Consider the following 26,787-nt stretch of genomic DNA (forward strand, 5'->3'; position numbering starts at 1 on the left):
TCTGCCCAGAACTGAGCGATTTAAATACCTCGGGTTAACGCTCAGCCAATGGAGAACTGCGTTATGAAATTGCATCACGTGTTAACGCATCCTGGAAGTTTCACAAGTGGTATTCTTTGTGATGGACGTATCAACGAACGTCTCAAATCAAAAATTTACCGCAATGTTGCCCGTCCAGTCGTTCTCTATGGTTCTGAGTGTTGGCCGACTATAAAAGACAATGAACGGCGTATTGGACTAGTGGCGTCACACGTTTAGATCACATCCGAAATGAGGATATCCGCGATCGTTATAGGGTTGCACCGATCGTGGAAAAGTTGCGAGAGAGGCGTCTTCGATGGTATGGTCACGCAATTCGTGCCAACGAGAATCCACTTGCCAGGACTGGTCTAAATATCGAAGTCGATGGTAAACGACCAAAAGGCCGGCCGAAACATCGGTGGCTTGATGCCCTTGATGATGATGGCATCCAAATCAGGCATTTGATAAAATAAAATGGCGAAACCGATCACGACGAGCCGACCCCGCTTGTGAACAACTTACCTATCGTTGGCGCAACAATCAAATTGGATCAGGGGGCCTTCAAGTGTGCACTTCATTCAGGACCGTAACGGTACACTAAAGTAGTACACTGTAGGAGGCAATGCGGTCAGCAGATTATCACTCTGATTTAACTCAGGTACTCATTCACAAAAAATCCACTGTCACCGTGAAATTTGAACCGCGACCTTTCGTACGACAACCTTGTGCTTTAACCCCTCAGCTATCCGGACACCCGTACATTAGAATATTCCTTAAAATTTTAACATTTTGAGCGCGTTTTTGTTTTCGAAATAATGTTTCCGATTTGGAACCTTGCATCTCTAATTTTCAACCAATCAAATGCAAATTTTAGCGTCGGTTTTTCGATTGACCGAAATTTATCAATTTTATGGCTGAATCATTTTTTTCCTAAAAAACCAAATGGACGTCATTTTTCTTTCAAAAAATATCAGCGTATTTCATAGACTCTTATGTCACTTTAGGAAGTTTTTGGGTTTTCGGACTAGACTGCAACTAACAGATTTTGATGGTGATAAATTCAAAAAGGAGAATGTAATGACTAAATATCGATGTTGTAACGCCCATTCTGAATGGTCCGAGTTGACCTAAAGGTGAAAACTATTCCAAAAACTTGAAAAATAGGTGAAGGTCCTGCAAATTTTGTACTAAATACTAAGCGTTCCGTCGACACACGTTTGCTAGCCAGGAAGTCCAGTCTTCGCAGATTCATAAGTTTAAATTTAGCAAAATAATCACAATTGCATTCTCCTTCATGCCAATATGGTGATCTGCTTCAAGGCCGATGTGAGCACTTCTCCTGTTTCGTACATCCAGGAGACAACTCCTAAATTAACTGTTCATCACCGAGTGATCGATCTGGTTGCTGATCTGATGACAGGCTCTGTGCTCGAACAAAGTGTCATCAATGACGAGGCGGGGGAAGTTGCGGAGATCCACGAACCTTCCACCGTCAGAAGCAATTCCGCACCGGATTCGCGTCTGCCACCACTTGCCTTCCAAAGTGCAAAAGCATACTGCCGCAAGAGGGGGAAGAGTACTCTTTAGAGTCCCACCATCTGCTCTTCCTAAGACCCACAATGTCTAGCTTGTATCACTGGAATTTCAGCTCAAGTTGGAGATAGCGAGCATTTTGAAGACCCTCGCTGCCGTTATAGAGGAACGCGTGCATATTCCAGAAACCAATATAGTCCGTTTTAGATAGCCAACGGTCTGCAGCGTGAGATCAGTCTCTATCCGAGGGGTTGTTGACGTTTCGGTAGCAATAAACGTTGAAAATTTAGAGGTTGCTAGCTTACAAATTTCTATCCCTTTTCTATCCCTTTTACGACAAGCACAGAAGACGTTGAGTGTATTCTTAAACCCCAACTCACAGAGCGGGGAATAAGCGATTATCAGATTGTGATCCCTTTCAAGGCCGATGTCAATGCCTTTCTTGTTTAGCACTTCCAGAAGACAATTGATGGCAAAGTGGTCAATCTGATTGCTCATTCAGTGTCGATAGTAACACAAGTGACCATATGGCACGCTTCAGCTCGAACAGCTTGCCACTAATGAGGAGGGGGAAGTTGCAAAAATGCACCACCATTATCGTTACGGTCGTCAAGAACTCGTCACAGGACAAGAAGACCGAAATGATCCAAATGCTGCGATGCAGAGGGTACTACGAGGAGTTTCTTTTCATCAGCTATTATGCCGCTATTTTATTTTAATATAATTTATGCCGGCTCCACATGCTTGGCACTTGCTGTCAGCTTCAAATCTGCACAAACGATAACTAGCATCGTCATCCACATGTTTGTAAATGCATTAGTTTTTTCTGAACAGGTAAGTAAATTCCCCTTGATTTATGCCAAAAAAAACTAATCTCGGGCGAATTGGCTGTAAGCGCTTGCATATCTATATCCAACAAACCAAATAATCTGTCCATACGTTTGAATTTGCGACGCGTTTTTGAGGTTTGGCATTATATAATATCAGTATATAGAAGAAACTGAACTTGAAAATATTAATTAATTTTTCTTCCAAAGTAGTGTTACCCCTTACGTTGTTCCTGATGATCCTTTGCATTGGGTAGCAGGCAGGCAAGTTATGTTGGAACGCTAAGGTCAAGATATCACTGTATGTTATTCAACGTTGTATCCGATAAACTATAAATAAAAATTTACGGAGGAGTTACGGGGGAGCTATATATGCATTCTCTGTAACAGTCACACCACCTTAAATATTTTTGCACTACCTCACACAAGAATTTATGGCAAGGAAAATCTGAAGACCACGAAACACAAAGATATTAGCAACCGTGAAATGGTGGATGCGCTTGCGAGGAAGCGATTCCAATAGTTATTTGTAGGACCAGAACCTGCTCTACGTATTAGCAAATCTGCAACTGTGAAAATCATAAGGGACTGGAGAGAGTTCGTCGATAAAAAACAGCGGTGGACTATACGAGCATTTATGCGTAAGGATGGACGACAGATTAACTGAACTATCCTCTACAGAAACATTTGCACGCATAGATACTTGTAGTAGGTATCCAGCATGTGGACTTTGAAATGAGGAAGTCAAGACGTAACTAAACTGCCCAACACCTGCGCGGTGAAGATATACTACCAGAACCCTGAAAAGGCGCTTGACATAGTGTACCAAGTGAAATATAATCTGACGCTAACGAAAAGCACAGGACTGTTCACATAAAAGAACTTAGGCAATAGGGACTACAGTATAGAAGCACAATTCCCGATCTAAAAAGACTAAACACAAGAGAAGCATCGGCAAACGGGCCCGGAATCTCATTGTGCGCCTTTCAGGGGCGAGGTAGGTGAGTGGTATTGCTGTGTCGGTGTCGCCTAAGATGTTTTCCTGTGTGTGTTTCGTCATCTTTTTCCAGCAGGAAACGGATGGATCCGAAAAATTGATCTTGGACGGATTTACTTATTGCCTCTTCACTTCCTAGGAGAGCAACTATGGACAATGGGATTCTTAGGGTGGAGGACTGGAGAGTGTCTGACCAGAGATCCTTCTCTGACCACAGTTGGATGCTCTTCAGTCTAGATCTCGCCGCAGAGGTCTCAAAGCCCTTTAGACACCCCAGGAGGATCGACTGGAGAAAGTTTGGTTAGGTAATTAAGAACAAACTCTCCGGTGGGATTGGCACGACAGACGAACTGGAGTCAAAGGTCGGGGCTCTGGAGAAGGCATTTAAGATTCTGTCCAAGGAACATAAGAGTCCATCCTTTCTTAAAAAGTCGGAAGGCCCCTGTACGGAATCTTCTAGCGAAACCTGGGAGCTGCTGGTGCAAACGCACTTTCCCTCCAGCGAGGAGGACTGTGAGTCAGAACCTTGCTTGGAGGGTTTGCGGCAACCCCAGCTGTGCGAGACTATCAAATCGGTAATTGCCGAGGATAGGATCGGCTGGGCTATAAACACACAGCATGCCTACCTCAAAGGAAAATCCACAGAAACCGCCCTCCACGAGGTAATTGGCACGGTTGAGCGGTCGCTGCAGTACAAGCAGTATACCCTTACTACCTTCTTGGATATAGAGGGAGCTTTCAACAATGTCAGTACCAACGTCATCAAAGAAGCCTTGACCGGTATTGGATTGGAGGGGTATCTAACGCATTGGATTATATCCATGCTCAGTGCCAGGATAATCCAGTCGGATCTGGGAGGCAACCACTTGACCAGAGCTGTGAACAGAGGCACGCCTCAGGGTGGTGCCATTTCACCGGTGCTCTGGTTAATAGTAATGGACAAAATTTTACGTACATTGGACAGCAGTGTGATGAAGGTGGTGGCGTATGCCGACGACTTGGTGATATTAGTATCAGGGATGTTTCTGTTCATTATGAGTGAGATCATGGAAGGAGCGTTGCGAAAGGTGTGCCTGTGGGCCGCAAGATGCGGACTAAGCATAAACCCAACCAAAACGCAACTGATGCTATTCACCAGCAAGACAAGGATACCTGAATTCCATCTACCACGGCTGAATGAACAAAGATTGGTTCTTTCCTCTAGTATAAAGTATCTGGGTGTAATTCTGGATCGACTACCTAGATCAGACTACGTGAGTCCGGATGCTGGACAGCGAAGTCCTACGGCCACAGCAACATCCTAGATGAAATATCTCGAGAAATCTGGGCATCCCCCACGGAATATGTCACACGCAAGCTAAACTTCACGAGAAACTTTGCTGTAGACCTTCCAACCAGGGTAAAGTGGAAGACCGGCGTGTTGCAAGACTATGACACGGTATTCTTTACGGACGCGCGCGGGGGTTTTCTCGAATACACACGGTGTATCCAAGTCGTATGGTCTCCCAGGTTTCGCCAGTGTATTCCAGGCGGAAGTATGCGATATTGGAAGTCTGTCGATGGCTGGAGCGTGATTCAAGCCCCAAGCGTAACATATCCATTCTGACCGACAGCCAAGCGGCCATCAAGGCTTGTACTCAACGACGGCATCTTCCCGGCTGGTGGGGCAGTGCATAGACGCACTCAACCATTTGGGCGGCACGCTCAAGGTCACTTTCCTCTGGGTTCCCGGGCATAGGAACCTAGAGGGGAATGAGCGGGCTGGCGGATTGGCCAGGCACAACTCTGCTCTTGGCGAATACAGTCGGTGTTCCGCTGGCGGCTGTCGGAGGACGAGTCTACTCGCACTACCTAGCAGCCGCGGGCGTAAGATGGCGAAGGCTTGCGAGCTGCGCCAAGTCAAGAAGAATTTGACCCGCTTATAACATAGCCCGATCACGAGAGCTCCTGTGCCAGACGCATGGAAATGCATTCAAGATTACAGCGGTCTGCACGGGGCTCTGAAGATCAGATCCTGCTGGACTTTGCCTCCCTGCTCCCATAACAACAGCCACGGTCTAGGAGTTTGTGGCATCAAAACGGCGCACCAAAGCGCTAATTGGGCTCCTCGGAGCGGCCACTGATACCTACCTACCTACTCATGGATCTATTACCGACAATATTACACGTGTTTGCTTCCACCAAGCTTCCCATAGAGGAATTTTGCAGCATCATTCGCTCACTGATTCCATTAAGATCCATTACAATTAATCCGAAATGAATCTGTAAGGAAGTCCAGTCTTCCGTTCCACGTGCTCGCAGCAACTTGCAGCCATGTACTCGCAACGACGTGGGTGCACACCAACGCACTGCATCACATTCACGGCACAACCACCAGCCCTTACATGCGGAATTTGGCTAGCGCGACTCCCGTCACGGTCGCCCCTGCGCAAGACTTTTGCATCTCCATAAAATTTAAAAGAATGTGCTGCGAGTTGAGTCTCCTGTGTATAGTCTTCTCGACCCGATCCTATACAAGCTTTTCGTAGCTTCCAGTCATCCAATCTACATCAGGGTTTTCAAATTGTGCGGCAGTCATTAACATGCCAGTCAACAATGTAGAATAAGAACCGAACGGAGAGATAGGGTCTGTTGTAATTCTTTCTATTGCAAAATATGACTATGAACTTGACTATATATAAACCTATATATACCTATAAACCTTTAATACCTAATGGACATAAAAAGGAGTGTTTTAACTTGCAACTATAATACTTTCAAAATTAAAGTTAACTTTTGAATGTTTGGGGGAGGCTTAAATTGTACTTGTGCTGGCGGCAGCGCTAAAATTATATTCACCAATCTTAAATTTGTATTAAATTCATCGTTTATTTCTCATAAAAGATTCGTTTTCGACGTCTATTTACAACATTTCCGATAAATAAAAGTTTATAAATATTATAAAACGAGCTATCCCCTAAGGATACTACCTACTTATCTGTACATAATTATCTATCTACGCGTGTAAAAAGAGTCTGAACATCACTTGATCAAATCAATATCAACTTTTCGTCATTTTATCACACTTATTTCGGTTTTAAAATAACTTTGTAAAACTTCTACTACTTAAACTTTAAGCTTTGGATATAAACTTTCTATTAACACAGATCCATCGTTAATCAACATTTCTTAAATTATTGGCTTTTGTAGTGAGTTCTGAAAGTAAATCCGCAACATTTGTTCCAGTTTTCTCTACAAGGTTCCTAAAATAGCCGTTATTCTGCAGGAGTAGATCGGTCGGATGTCCTATTTCCACTATCCGTCCGGCATCCATGGCTATAATTTTATCGCTGTCCATTACAGTGTGCAATCGGTGAGCGATAGTTAGGACGGTGCAATCGGTGAAGTTCTTTCGAATTGTGTTTTGTATAAGTTGGTCAGTTCTGAAATGTATGGAGAGAGTTTTTTAGAAAAGAATTTTACAATGAGAAATCTTAGGAAATGGTAAGTACTATTACTTACTCTGGATCAACATTCGCAGTGGCTTCATCCAAAATTAGAATTTTGTTATTTCGCAAGATCGCTCGAGCCAGGCAAACCAGTTGCCTTTGCCCCATACTAAAGTTGGCTCCACCATCAGACATTTTGCTATCTAAACCGCCAGCTAAGGACATAGCATGATTTTTTAGTTCGACTGCTTCCAGAGCTTGCCAGACCTCAAAATCAGTCTTTTCCTCGAAGGGATCTAAATTGTAGCGGAGGGTTCCTGAGAACAGAATAGGGTCTTGAGGGATTATTGAGATCTTGCTACGGAGATCATGCAAGCCCAAAGTACTCGTATCAATCTCATCAATTTCAATTGTTCCCTCTATGACAGCTAATCTGAATATAGACTGGATGATTGATGATTTCCCAGCGCCGGTTCGTCCAACAATTCCAACTTTCTCTTTGGGCTCAATCGTGAAATTCAGGTTTTTCAAAACCCAGGCTCCCTTATCTGAATATTTTAGTCCAACGTCAGTAAATTTAATTCGGCCATATTGCGGCCAATTCTCGGGTGGTTTGTACTTGTCCAGGGATTCCAAAGCAGGTTCAGATGGCAGTTCTGAATATTCCACAACCCGTTCAACGCTAGTCATTTGATTTTCCAACTCAGCGGTTTGACGAATACCGAACTGGCATAGACCAGTCAACCGTAAACATTGCATAATGACTAGACCAACATTTCCACTGTCAAAATCATCGCCGAACATGAAAAAACTGAAGGTCACAATCAGGATGTATAAAACACAAATAAAATCCAGCCAGAGTCCAAAAGCTCTTGTTGCGTTAATGAAAAGATACCACGCAGACGAATTGAAATTCTGGAAATTGTGATATTCCTTTTCGATGATCGCTTCCGCGTTGAATGCCCGGATCGTAGTCAGTCCTTGGAACGTTTGGTTTGTATGAGAATAAACTGGGCTTCGAGCTGAAATTGAAGACATAATTCAAGAATCATGCTGGATAGGGACCCAGATACCCCTTTGAACATTAAAATGAATACTCACCCATTGATTCAATTCGTTTTAAACTGCGGCTGGAGTTCACATACAAATGGCGGAGTAGGTAAAAAAGAATTCCGATTACGAACGCCGGGAACAAAAGTATATAGTTGTTCATTGCTACGATTGTTAGGACGGAGGCGATGTCCAATACGAACTAAAATTATATAGAAAATTGTTTTAAAGATTCAGCCTAGCAACTATTTAAAATTGTATTGAAGTCATGAAAACAAGCCAAGGCTCACCATTCCACAAATGAACAAAGAATTCGGCAGTGTCGTGTCAATTATGTGAATATCTCGCGAAAATCTATTTAAAATTCTTCCAGATGGATTAGTATTGAAAAACCACATTGTAGCTCTCGTTACACCTCTGAACAAATAATTGTGCAAATTGGATGATATGCGCAGGCAAGATGTAAAGAATGTAAATGTCCTTGTCAAAAAGAAAACGAAAGTGCACCCCAAAAGGATTGCGTATGTCAGAATGTAGACTTCACGTTGGTGGTCAATTGTAATTTGATATTCTCTTAATATTCCCGTGCCATTCCGGGTCCACGTTTGGATAAGCAGTGTCACATTCTCTTCCCATGTAGCCCTAAAATGATGTTATTAGATACATCACAATAAAAATATACAAGAACTTACCATCCTGACAAAAATATATCCAGTGACGATAACAGACAGCGAACAAGAACGAACAGCACAAGGTTCACAATCAAAATCCACAACCCCTCCAGTGCCTTAAAGTAGCCTTTGTAAACCCGCCAATCTACCGATCCTGTTGCCAATTGTTCTTTCCGGTCCTCTGAGTCTGTTTCTGAATTTCTCTTTAATGTCTTTCGTTTCTTGATGACTTCCGTTTCACGTCCTTCATCAACAGAGTCACTGCTCATTTCACGTAAGTACTCCAAACCTGGCAAACATTGAAGATTTTGGTAGCTTCCTTGGGCCTCCATTCGTCCCGAGTTGATTAAGATCACGTGCTCCATATCTTTCAACAATTGAATTTGATGCGTAACAAGTAAGCATATCTTGTCATGCAAATATTCTCTAACGCATTTATCGAAAATATGTCGACAAACAGCAGCATCGACCGCTGAAAGAGGGTCGTCTAATAAATAAATGTCGGCCTTTTTGTAGATGGCGCGTGCTAAATTTATTCTAGCCTTCTGCCCGCCACTGAGGCTGATACCTCTTTCGCCAACTATTGTGAGATCGCCTTGAGGAAGCAACTCCAGATCTCTCTCCAGTGCGCAAACGTGAATAACTTCTCGATATCTGACGGGATCAAAATCTTCAACAAACACAATGTTATCACGGACTGATCCTTCGAATAACCAAACCTCTTGGCTGGCGTAGCTAATTCGTCCGTTGATAATAACATAACCATCATCTAGTTCTAACTCTCCAATTAAAACATTTAGAAGAGATGACTTTCCCGATCCTACAGGACCTATTATAGCGACAGTCTCCTCAGCTGTAATAGTCATATCGAATCCTTTGAGAATGTAATTATCATCATTTTTCATTGAAGCTGAAGCATTTTGAAGGACTATGCCCCTCTTCATTGAATCAGGGTTATATAATCGACGAACTTTGCTGAGTTGAACAATAGACAAGTTGCTTTGTATTGATTTTCGACTTTCCATCATGCTGCTCGCTATATTTTTCATAATCATGCTCTCATCCTCCTCAGCAGCTTCGCTATCCAAAAGAAACGCCTCCACTCGATTAGCCGAAACCAACGCTTCAGCTGTGCAAATTAATCCCCTAGACCACAGTCTCACCATTGACTCGTTCAAGGAGTTAAAATATGAAGTCACTACGAAGACTTTACTGGCAGTTAAGATTTCTCCAAAATAAACATACGAAACCAAAGCCATAAAAAGGGCCATCTTCGAAACCATCGATATCGACTGTAAACAGGCTTGAACATAATTTGTGCCCCGGACTGCATTGATTTCACGGCGTCTAGCGTCGGCAATCACAGCTGCAAATGACTTTTCCCATGCGTACATTTTAATCACTTGGATTCCCTGGATCACCTCATTCATCAGCTTCACTCTATAATCCGTTCGTTTGGCAGTTTGTTGTCGATAGTGTGATGCCTTCTTTCCAGCCCAGGACTGCAAGGGAAGGAAGCTTAGCAGAAACAGGACACCAATCACAGCTGAAATTCCAATTTCGCGGTACATGAGGTAACCAAATACAACAGCTTCGATGGGTCCCTTGTATAAATCATGAAAAAACTGCAGGGCTGAATCGAACTTCTCCACGTCGTTGGATAAGATGTTGATAGCCCGCCCACTCATTCCTTCATTTGCTTCGGCTGTTGACATTTTCAAAATCTTCCGATACACTAACCCTGATGCTGAGAGACGCACTTTCGTTCCAGCCATATATCCGTACAGGACAAATGAGTGAAACATGACTGCTATCAAAAAGGAGGAAACGATTATGCCGCATGCATAAATCCAAGCTTCCGTTCGACTCGTGGTTGTTTGTCCTTTTACGAAATATGATACAAGTCCGCCTAAGCACATTGGTTGGATAACTCTGCAAATAAATACAATATTTGTTGATATATTGTAGGATCAATTCACGTAAAATGTTATTATTTTGGAGGGATTCTTTTGAAACTAAAATTGGTGAAAAGTTTTCTCGAGTAGGACTCGAATAGGTCCTCCTAATTTATACTTTGGAGGGGAAGATTTCGCTCTCAAAAAGGTTAAGTTTCTCATAGCCGAGGATGAAATAGATGCCTAATGGAAAAACCAATATAGTCAGACACTTACAGTTCCATTCGATTAAAAAGAAAAACACCTTGATTGTGCTGAAAGAAATCCAGTGCCATTCTGACCGGATGAATACCCTACTTAAAACGGATGCCCAAATTTTCAAACTTCTTTCATTTCTCTCTCTAAACTATGGTTTCCATGAGAACTTAAAGGTATCTAGGTAGTTCCTTAAAAAATAATCAGACATATAACCGTTAACACATGAACGTTAAGCATCCCCATGCAATGAAATCAGAGGTCGCAGTAAACGCTGCCTCAAAAAAAACCATTATTGCTCTTGATGTATAGCGTGGACCATCATTCTGAAGTCAAATTTCGTAGGGGTTAGTGTGTTCTTTTTAACTCTAGCGGGAAATAAGTAGGTCAGTGATGTCACTGTTCCTCCATGAATATATCCAACGATTTGTTGGCTTACTGTCGCCGATAAATGGAAATGGCCCTTTCGGCTCGTGATGGAAACGAGATCGTCTGCCAGCAATTTCTGCGAAATAAAATCTTCTAATGAAATAGCTTCACTGTATCCCCACTGTTCGCACGAAGAAAGAGCCCGTTTCAATAAATTTGTGATAAACAAAGGCACGATGTGGTATGGACCACGGCTCCATTGCTATTTACCGAAACGGCGACTTTCAAGGAGTCGAACTAACCATTTCAAAACTATTTGGTCGATTCCACCACTCGAGATAATCTGTTGACAAGCGTCAGACTCCCCTATCAAACCCTGTAAAGTTCGAATAGCACGGGGTTGTTGATAATATATTTTATTCGTTTATTTATTTGTTACATGTTATCCTCAGAGAGAGGGAAAAGTGAGAAAGGTAATCTAAGGAACTAAGTTATAATGCATTGACTCAAAATGCCAATAGGATAGGGTGCACCCTGCAGTCCATCAGATCGTCCCTTTTCCCCCGAAGAAGGTCCTGAACAAACGGGAAACAGCAATAGATGAAAATTGCAGCTTTAACGCTTAATGTAACGGATCTAGGTACAATGAGAGCGAGGGAAGATCAATGTCGTTATGACCCAGCAGGGGATAATAGTGTTTAAACGGGACATAGGCATTGGTCAGCGGAATAATGGCAATTGGATGAGTTACCGGACGTGGTAACGCCTGAGTTAAGACTGTTACCAGACTTGGGGCGCTGTCTGCATGTCACAGTGATCTTGACGATCGACCCAAAGGACTTTATTTGGAATCCAGGAATAGCCATACAACTCCTGGACCTGTTCATCAATCCCGGGAAGGATAAGTTCTTGTTTAAGGAAAATATGATCGAAATTCCGCTACAAAGCTACGATATTTAGTTAATCAAGGCCTAACCTGAGGTTCAGTCCGTGGGCAAGAAATAGTGAAAAACGAACAGCTTCATGAGAGAAATGGAAGAAAACGGAAATCGGAGGACTACGTAGATTAGGATTAAAACTAATTTGGGGTTTGTGTTCAAGCGGCAGGCGGCAAACGTTCCCATAGTTAGAATCGCACAGAGGTCGGAATTGCCAAAATTTTAGGATAAAATTAGAAAGGGACGTCATAGATTTTGTCCAAAATACTCAGTTAGGCTAAGATATCAAATCAGCATAGTAATTTATTTTGTACTGTAAACTCAACTTTTTTTCAATATCTGCTCCATAACGTGAATATCGCATTATAAAATATTGTGTTAATATTATTGAAACCATAAATGTAAAATTCGTTAAATTAACCCAGCTTGATGTTTATATGTACATGCTATGCATCTGTTGTTATTATGAAGATAACCTAAAGACCCCATCTTCTTTAGAGAAAAAATTAGTAAGCTACTTATGCGATATTATGCGATGTAATTAATACTTTTTGCTCAATTTTGCTTGACTTAATTTAAAGCTAAGGAGGGAGGCAGAAGCAAAGAACCCAAGCTGTGGGCAATTGGCGGACTGTCATAGTCTCAGGAAAGTGAAAGTAGCTGTCAGTCTCTCCGAAGGGGACTGTAACCACTGCGGGCGGTCCATCAGGCAATTATAGAATTTGAAAAGGGTATACATATCAAAGAAGCTTTGGCGTTGCTGCAGGATGTTCGAAATAAGGCTGGATTGAGGTAAAGTCGGAAGAGGACTCGTTTCACTTCGTTTTCATAAAGCAAGCACGGACAGGTGGTAGGAGGGTTACTCATAAAAAAAGGATTATTAGTAAGTCAAGTATAGGACGTCGGAGAAGAAATGACAGGAGGAACAGGAATAGTAACCATGGAAAAATACTCTCGAGCAGCAGTTTAATAGATACAAAACGATGTGACTCTTTCATAATATGGTGACCGAAGTGTGTGGTCAACCAGTTGTTGACATATCTCTCGACGATTTTGGAGCAATAGGAGAAGAGAAAAATAGAACAGCAGAGATGAAGAAAGCAGCGTTCTTTGAGAGTTTTATTGTAGATTATACACATAGGGAGGGAAATACGCTGTTTACAGTTAACAACGAAGAGGTTAAGGAGCCCACCAGGACAAGGTCCGACAGTGTTCAAATCAATGCGAGCAAGGGCGACCTCGACGCTTATCAAGTATCGCTTATCCGCTTTTTTAATCATAGACTTCACCAGTTTAGCGCATAGCCCTGAAATGAGTAAGGTCTGCGTCATTCTCAGGCAGACGTTCGTATGGATATAAACGGTGAACTAAGTTTCCGAAGGGTGCAAACACGTTGAAAAAGAAGAGACGTAACAGAGGTGGAGGTCGGAAACCGTGATTACACACTCAGTTAGATAATACGTGATTCCAGTTGATTGAAGCTAAAGGCGAGTTGACACCCTCAAAGTCGTCTTTGTGAAAATTGAACTTAGCTGATCCTATGGTTTTAGAGTTGGAACGAAAGAGCTGGATCTCAAATTCAAGTGGGGGATGGTGAGCGGTAATTTTGACATACAGGAATCTGCAAAAAAATATTAATAGGGGTGGCGGTCGGGCAGGTTGGTAAGGAAAAGGAGGTTTTGGTGGTGCTGAATCGCAGGGCAGAACAAGCATTTATAAGAGAAGAGATTGAAAGGGAAGAGTAGAAGGAATTGTTAAGAGCATATGGAAAGCTAGGATGATTAAGTCAGTTGAGCATCCCAAACATGTAGATGAACGACCGCAATGTGATTAATTTTTCGTTGCGTTTGGAGGCCTATAGGTCGCCGTTTAAATCTTACTGGTGCAGTAGGATTTGTATCGTGACAGGTTGTTGAATACGAGTGAAATGCTGGCCATATAGCCTCCTATAGGGTACTGAAATCCATATTCAGTTCCGGTCATGAATAGTGGCTCTAACACACTTCAGGCCCTCATTCAAAATTGGATTGTCGCGCCAAAGAATATTATTATTATTGGAGGTTCATTCGGTTTGGATACTGCGTGGCTGAAGGCATGCTCATAATTGATAACTGCACACTTTAGTTCAAAGTAGCCTAATTACACTCAGGCCCCAATATGCAGTCTGCTTTACTGACAAAAATATTATTCACAAACGAATCGGAAACCACAGACTCAGCGCTTCAGGTTTCGCGGATCTTCGCTGTAAGAGCATTTGAGTATTCGACGGTTCCATTTATGAAAAGCTCTTAGTGTATATCTTTGCCAGGCGATTCCTCGCACAATTGCAATAGAAAAAATTGTCAAAATATCTTTCCGATTTTCTAGTTCCTTAGCTGTCACTCGTATTTTAATTCCAAAAAAATATCTCTAAAATACTTTAGTTGTAACTCCGATATTAATACAGCTGAGACATTGAAACAAATCTTATTATAATTCGAAGCAATTCACTTTAAAATTTAAAAGATTTAACCTGCAACTTTAAAAATGAAGAACATAGTCGAAGAACAATAACTCAAGGCAAAAATGTTAATAAAATTAAACGATTATTTGCTTTATTGTTTAAAAATTTGATGAAAAAGCAAACCCAAGATTTTAGGAACCACCTGTCCCCTTGTTAGTGTTTGCTCCTCAGCCAGCTCTCCAATTATAGTAAAATGCAGACTTAACAAAATCCACAGCAAATCCATAACGAGTGAGAATGCTCCCTCCCCGTCTCGAAACTGACACTAATTAAGGCCTAAGTACTAATTGAGACCTTTCATTATATTATATATTCATTTATTTGGTGAAAAGCATTTTGCACCCGATATTGCTTGCGACCCCCCGCTTAAACTCAATATAGAATGAAGTTACTTGCTGCATACGTGACCGCATAATCGTTTCTGAAAAGAGGGCGTGTCGCAGACAGACAGACGGTAGCAGGAGAATTGTGATGGGACAACTCAGAAGCCAGTCATCCCCGAATATCACATATATTATATTACCATCTAGTGGGAAATCTATTCTGTCAACAAGAGAGATCTCTGAATGTCATACCGATTCCTGCAGTAACCAGGGACGAGCTCTCTTGGAGATCTGCAGTAGAATGGGCAACAACAAAGCTCCACCTTGGTCATGAGCATGCAATGGAGCTTAATACCGAAGCTGGTGTTCGTACCTATCCCGCTTCTATTGTTGATAGTTATTTAGTAAACTTTTAGTGTGACACAGATGACGGATCGCAGGAGAGCTTTGTACATAATCAAGAAAGGCATGCGCCTAAGTGTCAGACGCCATGGCTCTGGCAACAATGGTGTCTACCAAAGACGAAGTATTGTAAATAGATGACATGAGCGTTCAGAAAAAGGCCGGGGGCATACACGTTGATATCTACCATTAATGAGTGGCTGAGGAGATAATATATTAATAATCTCACCCAGTTTCTCATGGGTCACGGAGGATACCGCCAATACCTCTATACGTTTAAATTGGCCAGTTCACCCCGCGTCAGAATTCATAAGGGCCTGCCATTAGAAGTCAAGGAAAGATAAGGGAAGCAGTTATGAAGAGGAATATACCAAAGATAATATGGTAATGGGCTGTGGCGCTAATGGCACTAGTAATACAGAGATATAAAGTTCTTTAAAGTGAGGTTAGCTTATAATGAAAACGCTTCCGTTTCATCTTAACCCAACACACCTTTTATGTATAGAGGAACACCAGTCTAATGATGAAGTATCCACATTACTGCTTGATGCCTGAGTACGCAAAGCAAAGATACGCGGGCTAGGTGAGAACTCGTTTCATCTTTCCCTCTACATATTTCCTCCGAAGAATTTTCTTATCTAAAATAACTGTCATCGTGTTTTTTTTAATTGACTTAATACAAATGCCTGAGACAACACTTGTCAATCAAATAGGCGACTTGTTATATATTTCTACACCCCATTCTGACGTTTCTTTCAATAGCCGGTATCACTACGTTATGCGCATTATTGGGGACGCTCCCTTCATAGGAATGGGAATTCCACACCTCCTAGTAGCAAAGCCCACACAGAGCAGTAATATTTGCGTTAGCATAGCATCGATTATAACTAAAACATCATCGACATCATATTGTTTTCGGAAGGACCATCTCTTCCTCCTTCTGCGGGACTGTCTTATTGTACGCCTGGCGAGAATAAGTGTGAATCCGGTGCTGGATTAGCGGCACACTGTTGAAGCATAGACTCTGCCATAAAGCTAATTGTGGTTTAAATGATAGGTGGGGGACATCCCGCACAGCTCGCCATGGAATATTTTGATCATTGAGCCGCCATGAAAAGTAGTCCAAGTGAAGTGGTTGACCACGTACCAAAGTTGAGCCAGGGGTTCTGGGTAGTTGCTGAAATTTGGAAGTGGATAGACAATCATGAAGGAGTAAAGGGTCTTATTGCTGCTGTGATTGGGGGCAAACATGATGTGCTTTTGTTACGGTACCACAAAATTCAAGAATGCAAAAGTAACGGCAGAGTATAATGATATTTCTATTTTCTACATGCGTGGTCGCATGCGATGGAATGTCATCGATTAATGAAAGCATCATAAGAGGTGGAGCGAACAAATCACAACAGTTCTCAGTCGTACAATGTCCGATGAGATTCCACCTCTTAGAGATGAGCACACATACGGACTGCTCCTCCAAACAGAATTGAAGTCATCTCAGCCATTAACGTACTCAAATAGGGCAACAAGGCTGGGCTTAACGGGTTCTGCTGGTCTGATTGGTCCGTTCTACATCCTCCTGGATTGAGCAGATGAACACCCTTGGAATCTTTTTGGAACAGTGTGATAAGTTCAGATCTCCGATTTCAAAGGAGGTTTCGACAGTGACCAAGGCATGTAATTGGAATGGTATAGGTAGGAGATGTATTGTTGAGAAACCGAAAATCAGAACCTTGCATTCTTTTGCCAATATTATTCTTTCTTGTTATACATTAGCAAGCGGAATATCGAGGGCCTAAATCAATATATCAGACTTTGCGCCCGTCTGTGAATGTAGCTACCTCAAAGACAAAATCAAATTTAGAATGTTCCATGCCAATGTCTGCTATATGAAAGTGCACAAGGATAATGGCCTCCAGTTGTACGGGCCGAGCATCTCTGGAATTAAAAGGGATAGGCCCCAGTTAAAATATAGGTTGATGACGACATTGCTGACTTTACCATGCAATGGAATCCCGTATTCCAGAGTGGCCACCAAGACATAACATAGAACAGTGGAAGGGAAGAGTAAGCTTCTCGTGAAGCTCTAGAAAGAGCTGCAGCACATTTGCACAAATTGGCAACGACGACGGCGTGGTAACCCTCTATTCCCCATTTTTTTTTTTTTGGGGTAGGGTAGGTGAATGGATTTACGCACACAGTGTTGAACTCCTGGTTCGGTACGTCGTCGGACTAAACACCTCCCCATCGTCAGAGAGGTAGCCTGGAACCGTTTGTCACATTACTTCGGGCTAGTCCCCGAACTCTCCCGCCTTGCGGAGCCTTCAAATCAGGGAATTCCTTTCACCAACCCTCCATTTTCGTGAAATTATTATGTTTTCTATTTAAATTAGCCTAATTCCATGATAAAATTGATTATGAAAACTGTTGATCTGCTATACACTCCAGTCATAAATATGTTCTTATGATAGCATAAAAGAATATTTAATACAGTATTTCTGGTACTAAATCCTAGGGACTGCCCGTAAATATTTAGTGCCAGATGTTTAGCCTCAGCTGTGACAATGGATTCTTAGAACGTTAAGGAGTTTTCAAAATAAGTCAGTGGGAGAAGTCCACTTACAATTCTTTTATTAAAAGAGTTTATGTTCATTATGTTTCCTCAGGCTGACCTTAGACAGAAGTATAAAGCAAAATTAGTCAAACCAACTGTTTTACTAATAAAAAACAGTCATTGAAACAGAAATGGCCAGTTGGGAACCGTTAGTACAAAAATAGCTGCCATGCAAAATTTGCTGAATCTTAAACGAATGTGGTGCATGATATAATTATTTACTTACCTTAAACTAACAACGGCCATTGTGTAAAATACACCTATTATGAATGATGTTATTACGTAAGCCCGACAAACAGTACGGATGAAACTGGGACGTTCTCTTGTTTTCTCTTCTTCCCAATACACTTCCAATTTATTAGTTAACATTTCACTATCTAATCCTGCCACATTTTGGTATAAATCCTCACTAGTAATTGGTCGTTTAAGCCCCGTTTTAAAAATATCTTTTAACCACCTGCAAAAATAAAAACAGAAAACGTCATAATCGAAGCCAGGCATACGCCATGGAATAATAATACTAAGAATAACATATGTAGTATGATTTCACTATCAAAATTATCGCAAATTTATATTTTGTACATAGAAACAGTATTGCAAATTCAATTTAATTTGGTTTTTGGGGAAGCTACATAAAATTTGTAATGAGCCTGGATACGGTAGGCGACCTAGACGGCAGAGGATCCTTAAATGAATGGAATTTTGCTAAACATGAGAGGGAGCTCTGCCTTTGTGGTTGACAAAAGTCAACTCTAACACTCCATTCTCCATAATAAAGATATTTATATAATGCGACTATTGAGTCGAAATTAGAACTTGGTTTAATTTAGTAACGCAAGCCCTGAACTAATCCTTTTTATTCCAATTTTGCAATTAAAATTTTCCGATTAGTTCAGTCTAGTCAAATGAATATACTCTCAAACTGCTTTAACTTACGAACGGTTGGAATTGATCCTGGAATTAATCCGAGTTGGGCTTTATCATCGAAAATGTTTGCTTAGTCAAGCCTCATAGGAATGTCCAATGGTACATATTTGTATGCCACTGTGCTAGCTTATTTTTGAATATGATCAGTGCCTTTCATGCTTCTGTACCTGAGCAGTAATGCGTCGAGATGGATATAGCAAACTCCAAATCGAAATAAACGGCCGCGAATAGACCAGCAAAAAAGATTTAAATGTTTTAAACTCTGACTCGAGTTTCCTATAAGCTGCAATTTGCTGAACTCTCATAAGACTCGGGACTGGCTTCTGCACACCGACCGCTGTGTATGCCTGATACGGTGGGAAAGTGTTCGAGAAGCTAATGATGAGTGATGAGTGATACCAGGGAGTTATCTCCAAGGCAGTCCGGGTTCTGAGGAGGAAGATTCACGGTGGATGCTGTTATGCTGTCGTGGATGCAGTTTATCGAGCCGAGGCACACAGCGCCCGATCTCGACGGATAGTGCTCCTCAGATATTAGAAATGCTTTCAATTCAGTAGGATGGACCGATATGCTAGGAACATTGGGAAACCCATTCCTCGTGTTGAGCTATCTCCCTCGTATATTGAGGAACTGTTGAGAAAATTCCCTGCTCTATGAGATACTAGAGGGCCACAGGGAGATGGAGATCACATTGGAACTAGCAGAGCTTTGGAACGCTTCCGATGATAGTCTCCTAACACTCAACATGACAGAAGAGTCACGCCTGGTGCGTTATGCAGACAACGATAGAGCACTTGTTGACCGACACACTGCTACACAGTTGCAAAGCAGACCTGGTATATTGATGCAACGGGCAAGTGGATGGATGCCCGCTCATAATTTCAGCCTTCCGTTGGAAAAACTGAAGTAGTCGTCTTGACGGGGAAGAGAATGCCAAACCTTCGTCCCAGGTTGGGGATCAGCGCTAGATATCTTATGAACTGAATGTGTTCTATACAAGAACAGCCCCAAGGGTCTATTATGCCTTACAGACCGTCTCAGGTGATCCGACCAATTGACATCTTGCCAAACTAGATGACGAATATGATGTTATATACGTCCGTTTCTCCTGTATCGGAAGTGAAAAAAGCCGAAAGGGAGAGTTCAATAATAAGATAGCAACAGCGATGGCACCACTCAAACAAGGGTCGTTGAACACATTGGTTGATCCCTAACATCATGGAAAGGCTGCAGGGGAAACTTGTGGTGATCGTGGATCCAGCGCGTGTATTTTTCCAATGCGCGAGGTTCTTAGTAGAAGAAGAATATAAAGTAACCTGCGAAGAGGAGAAAAGAAGAAAAAGTTGCGGTCACGATTGCCGGGGGTAAATGGAGACCTTGTTAAAAGAAGCTAATTTCGCCCCGTGATATAATACCTAAAGGTGGTTCCACGGAGTAGGGGGGGTGTCGGGGTTTTAATGGGTAAAAATCCCACGGACAGTGCCTTTTGAAGATTTCCACCTCCACAAAAAGCAGATAGATGGACAGACAGTGAATCGATTTTAATAAGTTTTTGATGAATACGAGACAAATGGATCCCGTTACTATGCATTCCCTTGAAGAGAAGAGATTCAGAGCTTACGCTTAAAATATGCTATGTGAATATGAAGTCGGCTTTAGAGTCATCAAAAGACAGAAATGAAAGACAGAAATGAAATTTGCGAATTAAAAACATATAATCAACTGGAAAAAAGACAACCAATTACTGCAAGTCAGTTTATTAAGTACAAAGGTAACAGATTCAGAGCTTGCCTTCTTTTGGCTGATTTTAACCTGCAGATGGAGAGCACCTTTCGCAAGGTCCTTAATGGGAGGTAAATAGCGACCTGTAAAAAGTACATGGTAGGCCAGAATTCGCAACCATCAATCGGCTGCAAAGACTTCTTCTGAGGGTTGATTCATCACAACACGAGAATACTCACGTATTGAAGGGGCCAAACATGGGAAAAGGCAATCGAAGTTGACAAGGGAATAGATACTACTAGATGAATAGAATTGGAGTCACAGTTGGAACAACTGTCGGAGGAAACCAGGACTCAAAAAGAGCTGTGTTGCCGCAAAAAGTAAAAATGGATTTTATATAATTTATTTAACCTTGGAAGGAATCGGATGATTTTGAACATAGCCCATATTCATAATTCATTGATAACTTCCTTGAATACTAACCGGAATATACTCTGTTTGCAATAGAAAGATGAACTGATATCAATTACTTGACTACCCTATATACCCGAAATGTGACAGACAATAGAAGCTTTCGCTCGAATAACTTCCTGCTAATTGCGTTTTACAGTATAAATTCAAACTTATAATGAAAAGCCTCTCCCCTTTTGCCACTTATTAATTTGTCAATTTAAACGATAAATTTGAGCTCTGATGTCTGCATCGATAGTGAGCGACACCATCTAGACAGGGTTACTCCTAAAAATTCCAGAGGATGATTTCTAGATTGGATAACTTATCTTATTATATCATAGATTAGGAGCCCGATCACCCCATTCGATATTCAACAGCCCCTTGCAGATGTAAAGTGCAGACGTTCATATAATAGTTCCCATGCTTCCAGATAATTTCTACATAAATGTGGAAGTAGGCGTGTGTACATACGTGTGTATGTATATCAAATAGCTCTAGTTTCATTTAAAAACAAAACTGAAAAAATATTTAACTAAAGAGAAAATCTTCCCCCAATGATGCATAAATATAATTGGGTCCGCTGCAGATGTTTTTACCAAGATCAACCATCCCAACACATATTTTTCGGTTAATAAAGGGTAAAACAACATATTCACGTTAATTTCGTTAATTTTCCCAAGATAAAGATAATTCCAAAGAAAAAGTTACTGCATTGGCTGGCTTCAGACAAATTTGTCTTAAAATTTTCCATAGAATGAAAACGGCCAATTTCGCACCCCACGTTCAACCACGATAAATATTTGAACAGCTTAATCTACTACATTATGAAACGTTACAGTAATTTGTTGCAGACATAGATATAGGTAGGAAGCAATATAAGCAATTCAGATTACAAGAAAACCTTATTAAAATTTCTTATCATTAAGCCACGCTCCAAATACTGCAGTTGAATCATGGGGGCGTGCGCTCTTATTTATCCTTCTTAACAATTTATATTGTTGTTTGCGTGGAGAAAACTCATAATTTTTGGTGTTTTTAAAAAGTGTGGACATTTGTGAAAATAAATGCTACAGGGTCGGAAATACCGAGAGGATTACATAGCATGAAATTCAGTTTCGAAAACATAAACAACTGCAATATGGTCCTCGTGATGACCAAGCTAAATCGCTGTTAGCAATTTTCTTTGATTTTCGTTTTGAGCATTTGGGGTTTTTTTTTGACTGGAAATTCAACGTAGATAGCGGTTTGATTGGTAAGTAGCGATCCATTGTCGATAATAAATTTTTTCAATTTGTAACGCACTGGAAGATGTAGGGGATGGCCGCACTGGCCATTCAAATTGGCCGTGGAAGACCACCGGGGCACTACTATCTCCTACCTCTTTTAACCAACCGAATCTGTGGAAAGTAATCTCAACTTTATCCTGGCTAAGTCGCATGTATAATTGACTTCACTTCTTTGATCTTAAGTTACACGCATTTGCTCTTGTAGCTAGTGTTCCTAATCCTCGTTCTTCTGCCAGCTTGTAGAGTAGAATTTTGCGAACTCTTGGCCGCGTTCGAGAGAAGAATCCTCTTAAGAATTTCTGGCTCTCTCCATGAGGATGGACGATTCCGTAGCCTACATAACGACGAAATCTATGAGCGATACAATGACCGTCAGGTTGTGGATAAAATCCGTCTCAATAGGTTACGGTGGGGGGGTCACTTAATCCAGCCCGAAAAGTTTATAAGGGCAATATCTATGGTAGAAAATGAAGACGAGGCAGACTCTGCCTAAGATGGAACGATGGCGTAGGTCAGGACGCCAGACAGCTTTTAGGGATATCGAATTCGTCGACCTCGGCGCAAAACCGGGATGTCTGGAGTTCCTTATTAAGGCAGGCCTAGACCGGATACCGGTTGTTGCGCCGTTGATGATGTTGATAGAGTAGAATTTTATCTACCATTCCCTCGGTAACATACGCCAAGAGCTCGTCATTTTTACGTGCATCTTGGAGTTATCATCTCGTAATCGACTGCTTTCTGAAGTCTTGGGATTTACGGGCCTTTGCGGCAGTAAGATAGAAGCTACGGCCGTTCAAGCTTCTGGAGAGAGTCCTACCTGCGTGTTAATAGCAATCTCTTCTCCGTCGAGATAAGACGGTAATATGGGACTTTTATGAAAGCCGGAGGCTTAAGGGGAAGCCATTTTGTTTGACACTTAGTTGATCTTATACTCCGTGACAGAGAGCACCTCGCCAGATGTTTCCAATTTAATAATGCACTATACCTGCGGAAATTTTTCTATGCCCAAGTGTCTGACTTGTAAAATTATTTAAGGAAGAATTCTTAGTAAATATCATCTCATTTCTATTGCCTTGTCTAATTCTGTTATGGGGTTTACAACAATCATCTAATAATGAATTAGTAACTTAGTCTGATAGTCATCATTAGTAAGTTAGTCTAGTAGTCATCTGGTTTTCTTTTCTTCTGCAACGATTAAAAATTTGAGTGATTTTTCGTCGACGACGTTGGACCACTCTATTATTTCTTAGTCCTTCTTAATGTCGTTAAGGTAGCTATTAGCAAACGAGGCCTTACTTTAGCAGTTTAAATGAACAGAACTTAGGGGAGAAAACTTTCCGCCTTCCGACCTTTGTTGTGACATTCGAATTCTTCATTCCTTTCGACCTGGTTGACAGTTATTGGGACCTGATTGCTAAATGTGCTTTCGTTGCAAATCACCTTTAGTTTTGACATCCGGTTTTCCGCTCCTCCCGTTCCAAAGCGGGAAATCTTTTACAACATGGAGCATTCCAAAGCGGGAGATCTTTACAATATGGAGAAATAAGTAAGGGATTCAAGGATAGTCCAGAAAGAAGGGCAGAAGCAGTGGCCTTTGCTCCCTTTATACCAGCATATCCATTTAGAGGCGAAGCAGTTGTAGGGGAGATACCTACTCTGCCACATTAGGTGCAGTTGGAGGCTCGCTTTATGTCTCGGTTCAGCATTTTGGCGACAAACGCTGCCTAGGAGCAGAAGAGCTGTTCTACTTTACGAAGAAAGCTCGCATCGGCTCAAAGGATAGTCAAGCTCTTTTTCACTTCTGCAGCTCAGCTGGGACACTTCACGCTATTGGCTGATAGAGTGCCCCAATTTTAAAACTTTAAAAATTGAAAATTCAGTCTAACTTAGCGAGTCCAAAAAGACCGCGCTTTCCTGGATATGGCTAGTATAAAAAAGTCCAAGCGTATGTCGATGAAGCAACTCAATAGAGCTGCTTTTATGTGCAGGGGGACATTCAGGGTCAACTACGCCACCTTTGCTTTAGGTTTTGAGATAGCTCAGCACCATTCCTAATATCTTCCAGCCGTTACAAATTTTAACCACGCTGTATAATATTGAACCCTCACATACTTTCCATGATTAAGGTCAGGATGATAGGTTACGAATTCAAAAGATAGCTGCTTAAATTTAACTGCTGTGTGTACCAGGTGTGCCAGTTTGAATGAAAATTAAGAGAAATAAAAATCCTAAACATATATGTATGTATTTTGGTGATTCTGAACACCTTCTTCTGTATGGCTGACTAGATAGTAGTCAATTCCTGAAGGAATCACATTTCGGAGTCGCTTGACAACTGATGAAATGCAAGGAATTAGTTGTTTTTATAAAAACTCAACAACGAAACTCTAGGAAGCCTCTGCTTTCATTCAATACTTTGTTGCCTCTAAAATATCATGCAAAGCCCTCCAATGATATTTAAATGGCTCAGCGGAATGATCTGGACTACGTAACTATTATATCTATTTCCCTTTAAGAGGCATAAACACGCTTGTTCTTACAGCCAGGCTTTAAGCTATGAGAAGAAGTTTATATGTACAATGTCCTGAAAGCTGACAGAGTTGTAGGTCTATGGCATAATGTTCCCGGTAAAGTGTACGCAAAAAGGCAATCTCATCCATGACGAAAGTAAGTAAGAATATTTCGATAGAGAAATCGAAACATTTCCAGATGAAGCAGCGGAAGTGAAAATGAGGGAAGACTCGGTGGTGATTAACTGCAAGGACTTGAATGACGTCCCGACAAAAGCGAATACTTGTATTTCCTTATAATTGTTATGCCATAAAATTAAGAATAAATGTTAAACCATCAGAAGGCGATATCAGATCTCTGAAAATGAATTTCTCATAGCTGAACTTGAATCATTGCCAGACAACTAAGGACCTATTTTTCCAAAGTATGCTCAAAAATAAAATTGACAGTCATCATTTGCGAGCAATATAGGGACTCCAGCGATAGAAGGTGTCAAATTACAATATATTCGGAAGGCTGATTACCAATGCAAATCGCTACAACATCGTAAGAATAGCAGGCGATTTTAAGGCATAGGCCGAAAATTGGAAAAGCTATAAGAAAAGTGCAAGAGGTATCATATTATTCGAAGATTTTGCACTCCTGAAAATATAGTTCTAGCAAAAACGGGCAGAATCAATACTTTTCGGAAACGCAATATGGGCTTAATAATGGATCTCATGTTTGTTTAGCGACACATTTTCCAAGGAACATGACTATCGGGTTATTATCTCCCAGGTGCAGCGTCGATCGAGAGCAAAATATACTGAGAAAACTGCAATAGCGAGTTGGACCACTCCAGTAAACTCTATAAAAAATGTTCGATGAAGTATTATTGCAAGAGATAGTGGCGATGGAATGCGCAAAAAGCAAGGTTCCCTTTTTTCAAAAAAAAGAAAGTATGTAACGCTTCTATACCACGCCCCAGTGAATTCAAGAATATGGATAATCAACTTCTGGTGGAACTCATAAACTGAAGAATGTTTCAAAGTCTACCTTAAAGTCGGGAGACGCATTCAATGCAGCAGTAACAGGCTTGATTTGGGGCTGCACAGCCAATATAGAAAGGGGAGGAAAGTTGTACAAGCAACCAATTCGAGAAGTCGAACTGGGCAATTCAAGAGGCTATGCAAGGACGCAAACTCCGTGCGTACAAGGCAATCCTGTCATCGAACAAGGTACTCTTGCTTCGAGACTGCTAGTATAAGCACTGCTTAGGAAGATTCCTATGATCCCGAAATTGTTATACACTTAATCCGTATGGATGTGGATGATCCCACCCGGAAAGTATATAAGGGCAATATGGAGCGATGGCGCAGGTCAGGACGCCAGACAGCTTTTATTGATATCGAATTGGTGGACCTCGGCGCAAAACCGGGATGTCTGGAGTTCTTTATTAAGGCAGGCCTAGACCGGATACCGGTTGTTGCGCCGTTGATGATGTTGTACTAATGCCCGCCACGATAGTTCCAAATTGGTTCGCTCAAACATTTACGACTTGTTTGAAAGAAAGGGATTTTCGGCAAAGTGGAAACAACAGAAGCTAATTTTAACTTAGAAGCCAAATAACCTTCTAGACGATCCTTTGTTTTATAAGCCTAAATGCCGCAAACGGCATTAAAGAACTTTTCAAACAGATCATCTATATGTACAATAGACTTGTGCCCTGTTTCCGAAAAACGAGTTATATTTTCAATGCGATTAGTACGGGAGCAAAAGCTGTGGAGGCAGCAATGAAGTCCAATGAATCTTAGACAGTAGTTACTCTCGATGTAATATTCGAATGTCTTGCATGCATGCTCGAGCAAAATATTTGACAATTTAGCTGAATTAGGGACCCGCAGATATCTGGTGCTTCCCATCATAGAATTTCTCCTGGAGAAGCTGCTGTGCATTCGGACAATGAACCAATCAAACCAATCATTCGGACGATGGACCAATCGAACATCCCGTGAGGCTCCACAAGGGTCGGTTCTCGGTTCACATTTGTGGATGATAATGTACGACGCAATATTATGTTACAGGA

At 41.4% G+C, this 26,787-nt stretch overlaps 1 protein-coding gene across 2 annotated transcripts in view; it reads right to left on the reverse strand.

The window, feature by feature from the left end:
- Positions 1 to 6,248: 6,248 nt before the first annotated feature.
- The window catches only part of LOC119652736 (probable multidrug resistance-associated protein lethal(2)03659), a 41,471-nt gene continuing 20,932 nt past the window's right edge, over positions 6,249 to 26,787 (reverse strand). Inside the window, exons 2-7 of one of the 2 annotated variants that reach the window (XM_038057033.1) lie at positions 18,050 to 18,280; positions 8,549 to 10,459; positions 8,147 to 8,498; positions 7,908 to 8,058; positions 6,880 to 7,828; positions 6,249 to 6,800 (exon numbers count right to left, since the gene is read on the reverse strand). In XM_038057033.1, coding sequence (XP_037912961.1) covers positions 6,533 to 6,800; positions 6,880 to 7,828; positions 7,908 to 8,058; positions 8,147 to 8,498; positions 8,549 to 10,459; positions 18,050 to 18,280 — 3,862 coding nt within the window. In that variant the 3' untranslated portion in view covers positions 6,249 to 6,532. The remainder of the gene's footprint in view (positions 6,801 to 6,879; positions 7,829 to 7,907; positions 8,059 to 8,146; positions 8,499 to 8,548; positions 10,460 to 18,049; positions 18,281 to 26,787) is intronic. The other variant, XM_038057034.1, reaches the window with a different exon arrangement.

Source organism: Hermetia illucens, chromosome 3 (assembly GCF_905115235.1).
Source record: "Hermetia illucens chromosome 3, iHerIll2.2.curated.20191125, whole genome shotgun sequence".
Classification (NCBI taxonomy): domain Eukaryota; kingdom Metazoa; phylum Arthropoda; class Insecta; order Diptera; family Stratiomyidae; genus Hermetia; species Hermetia illucens.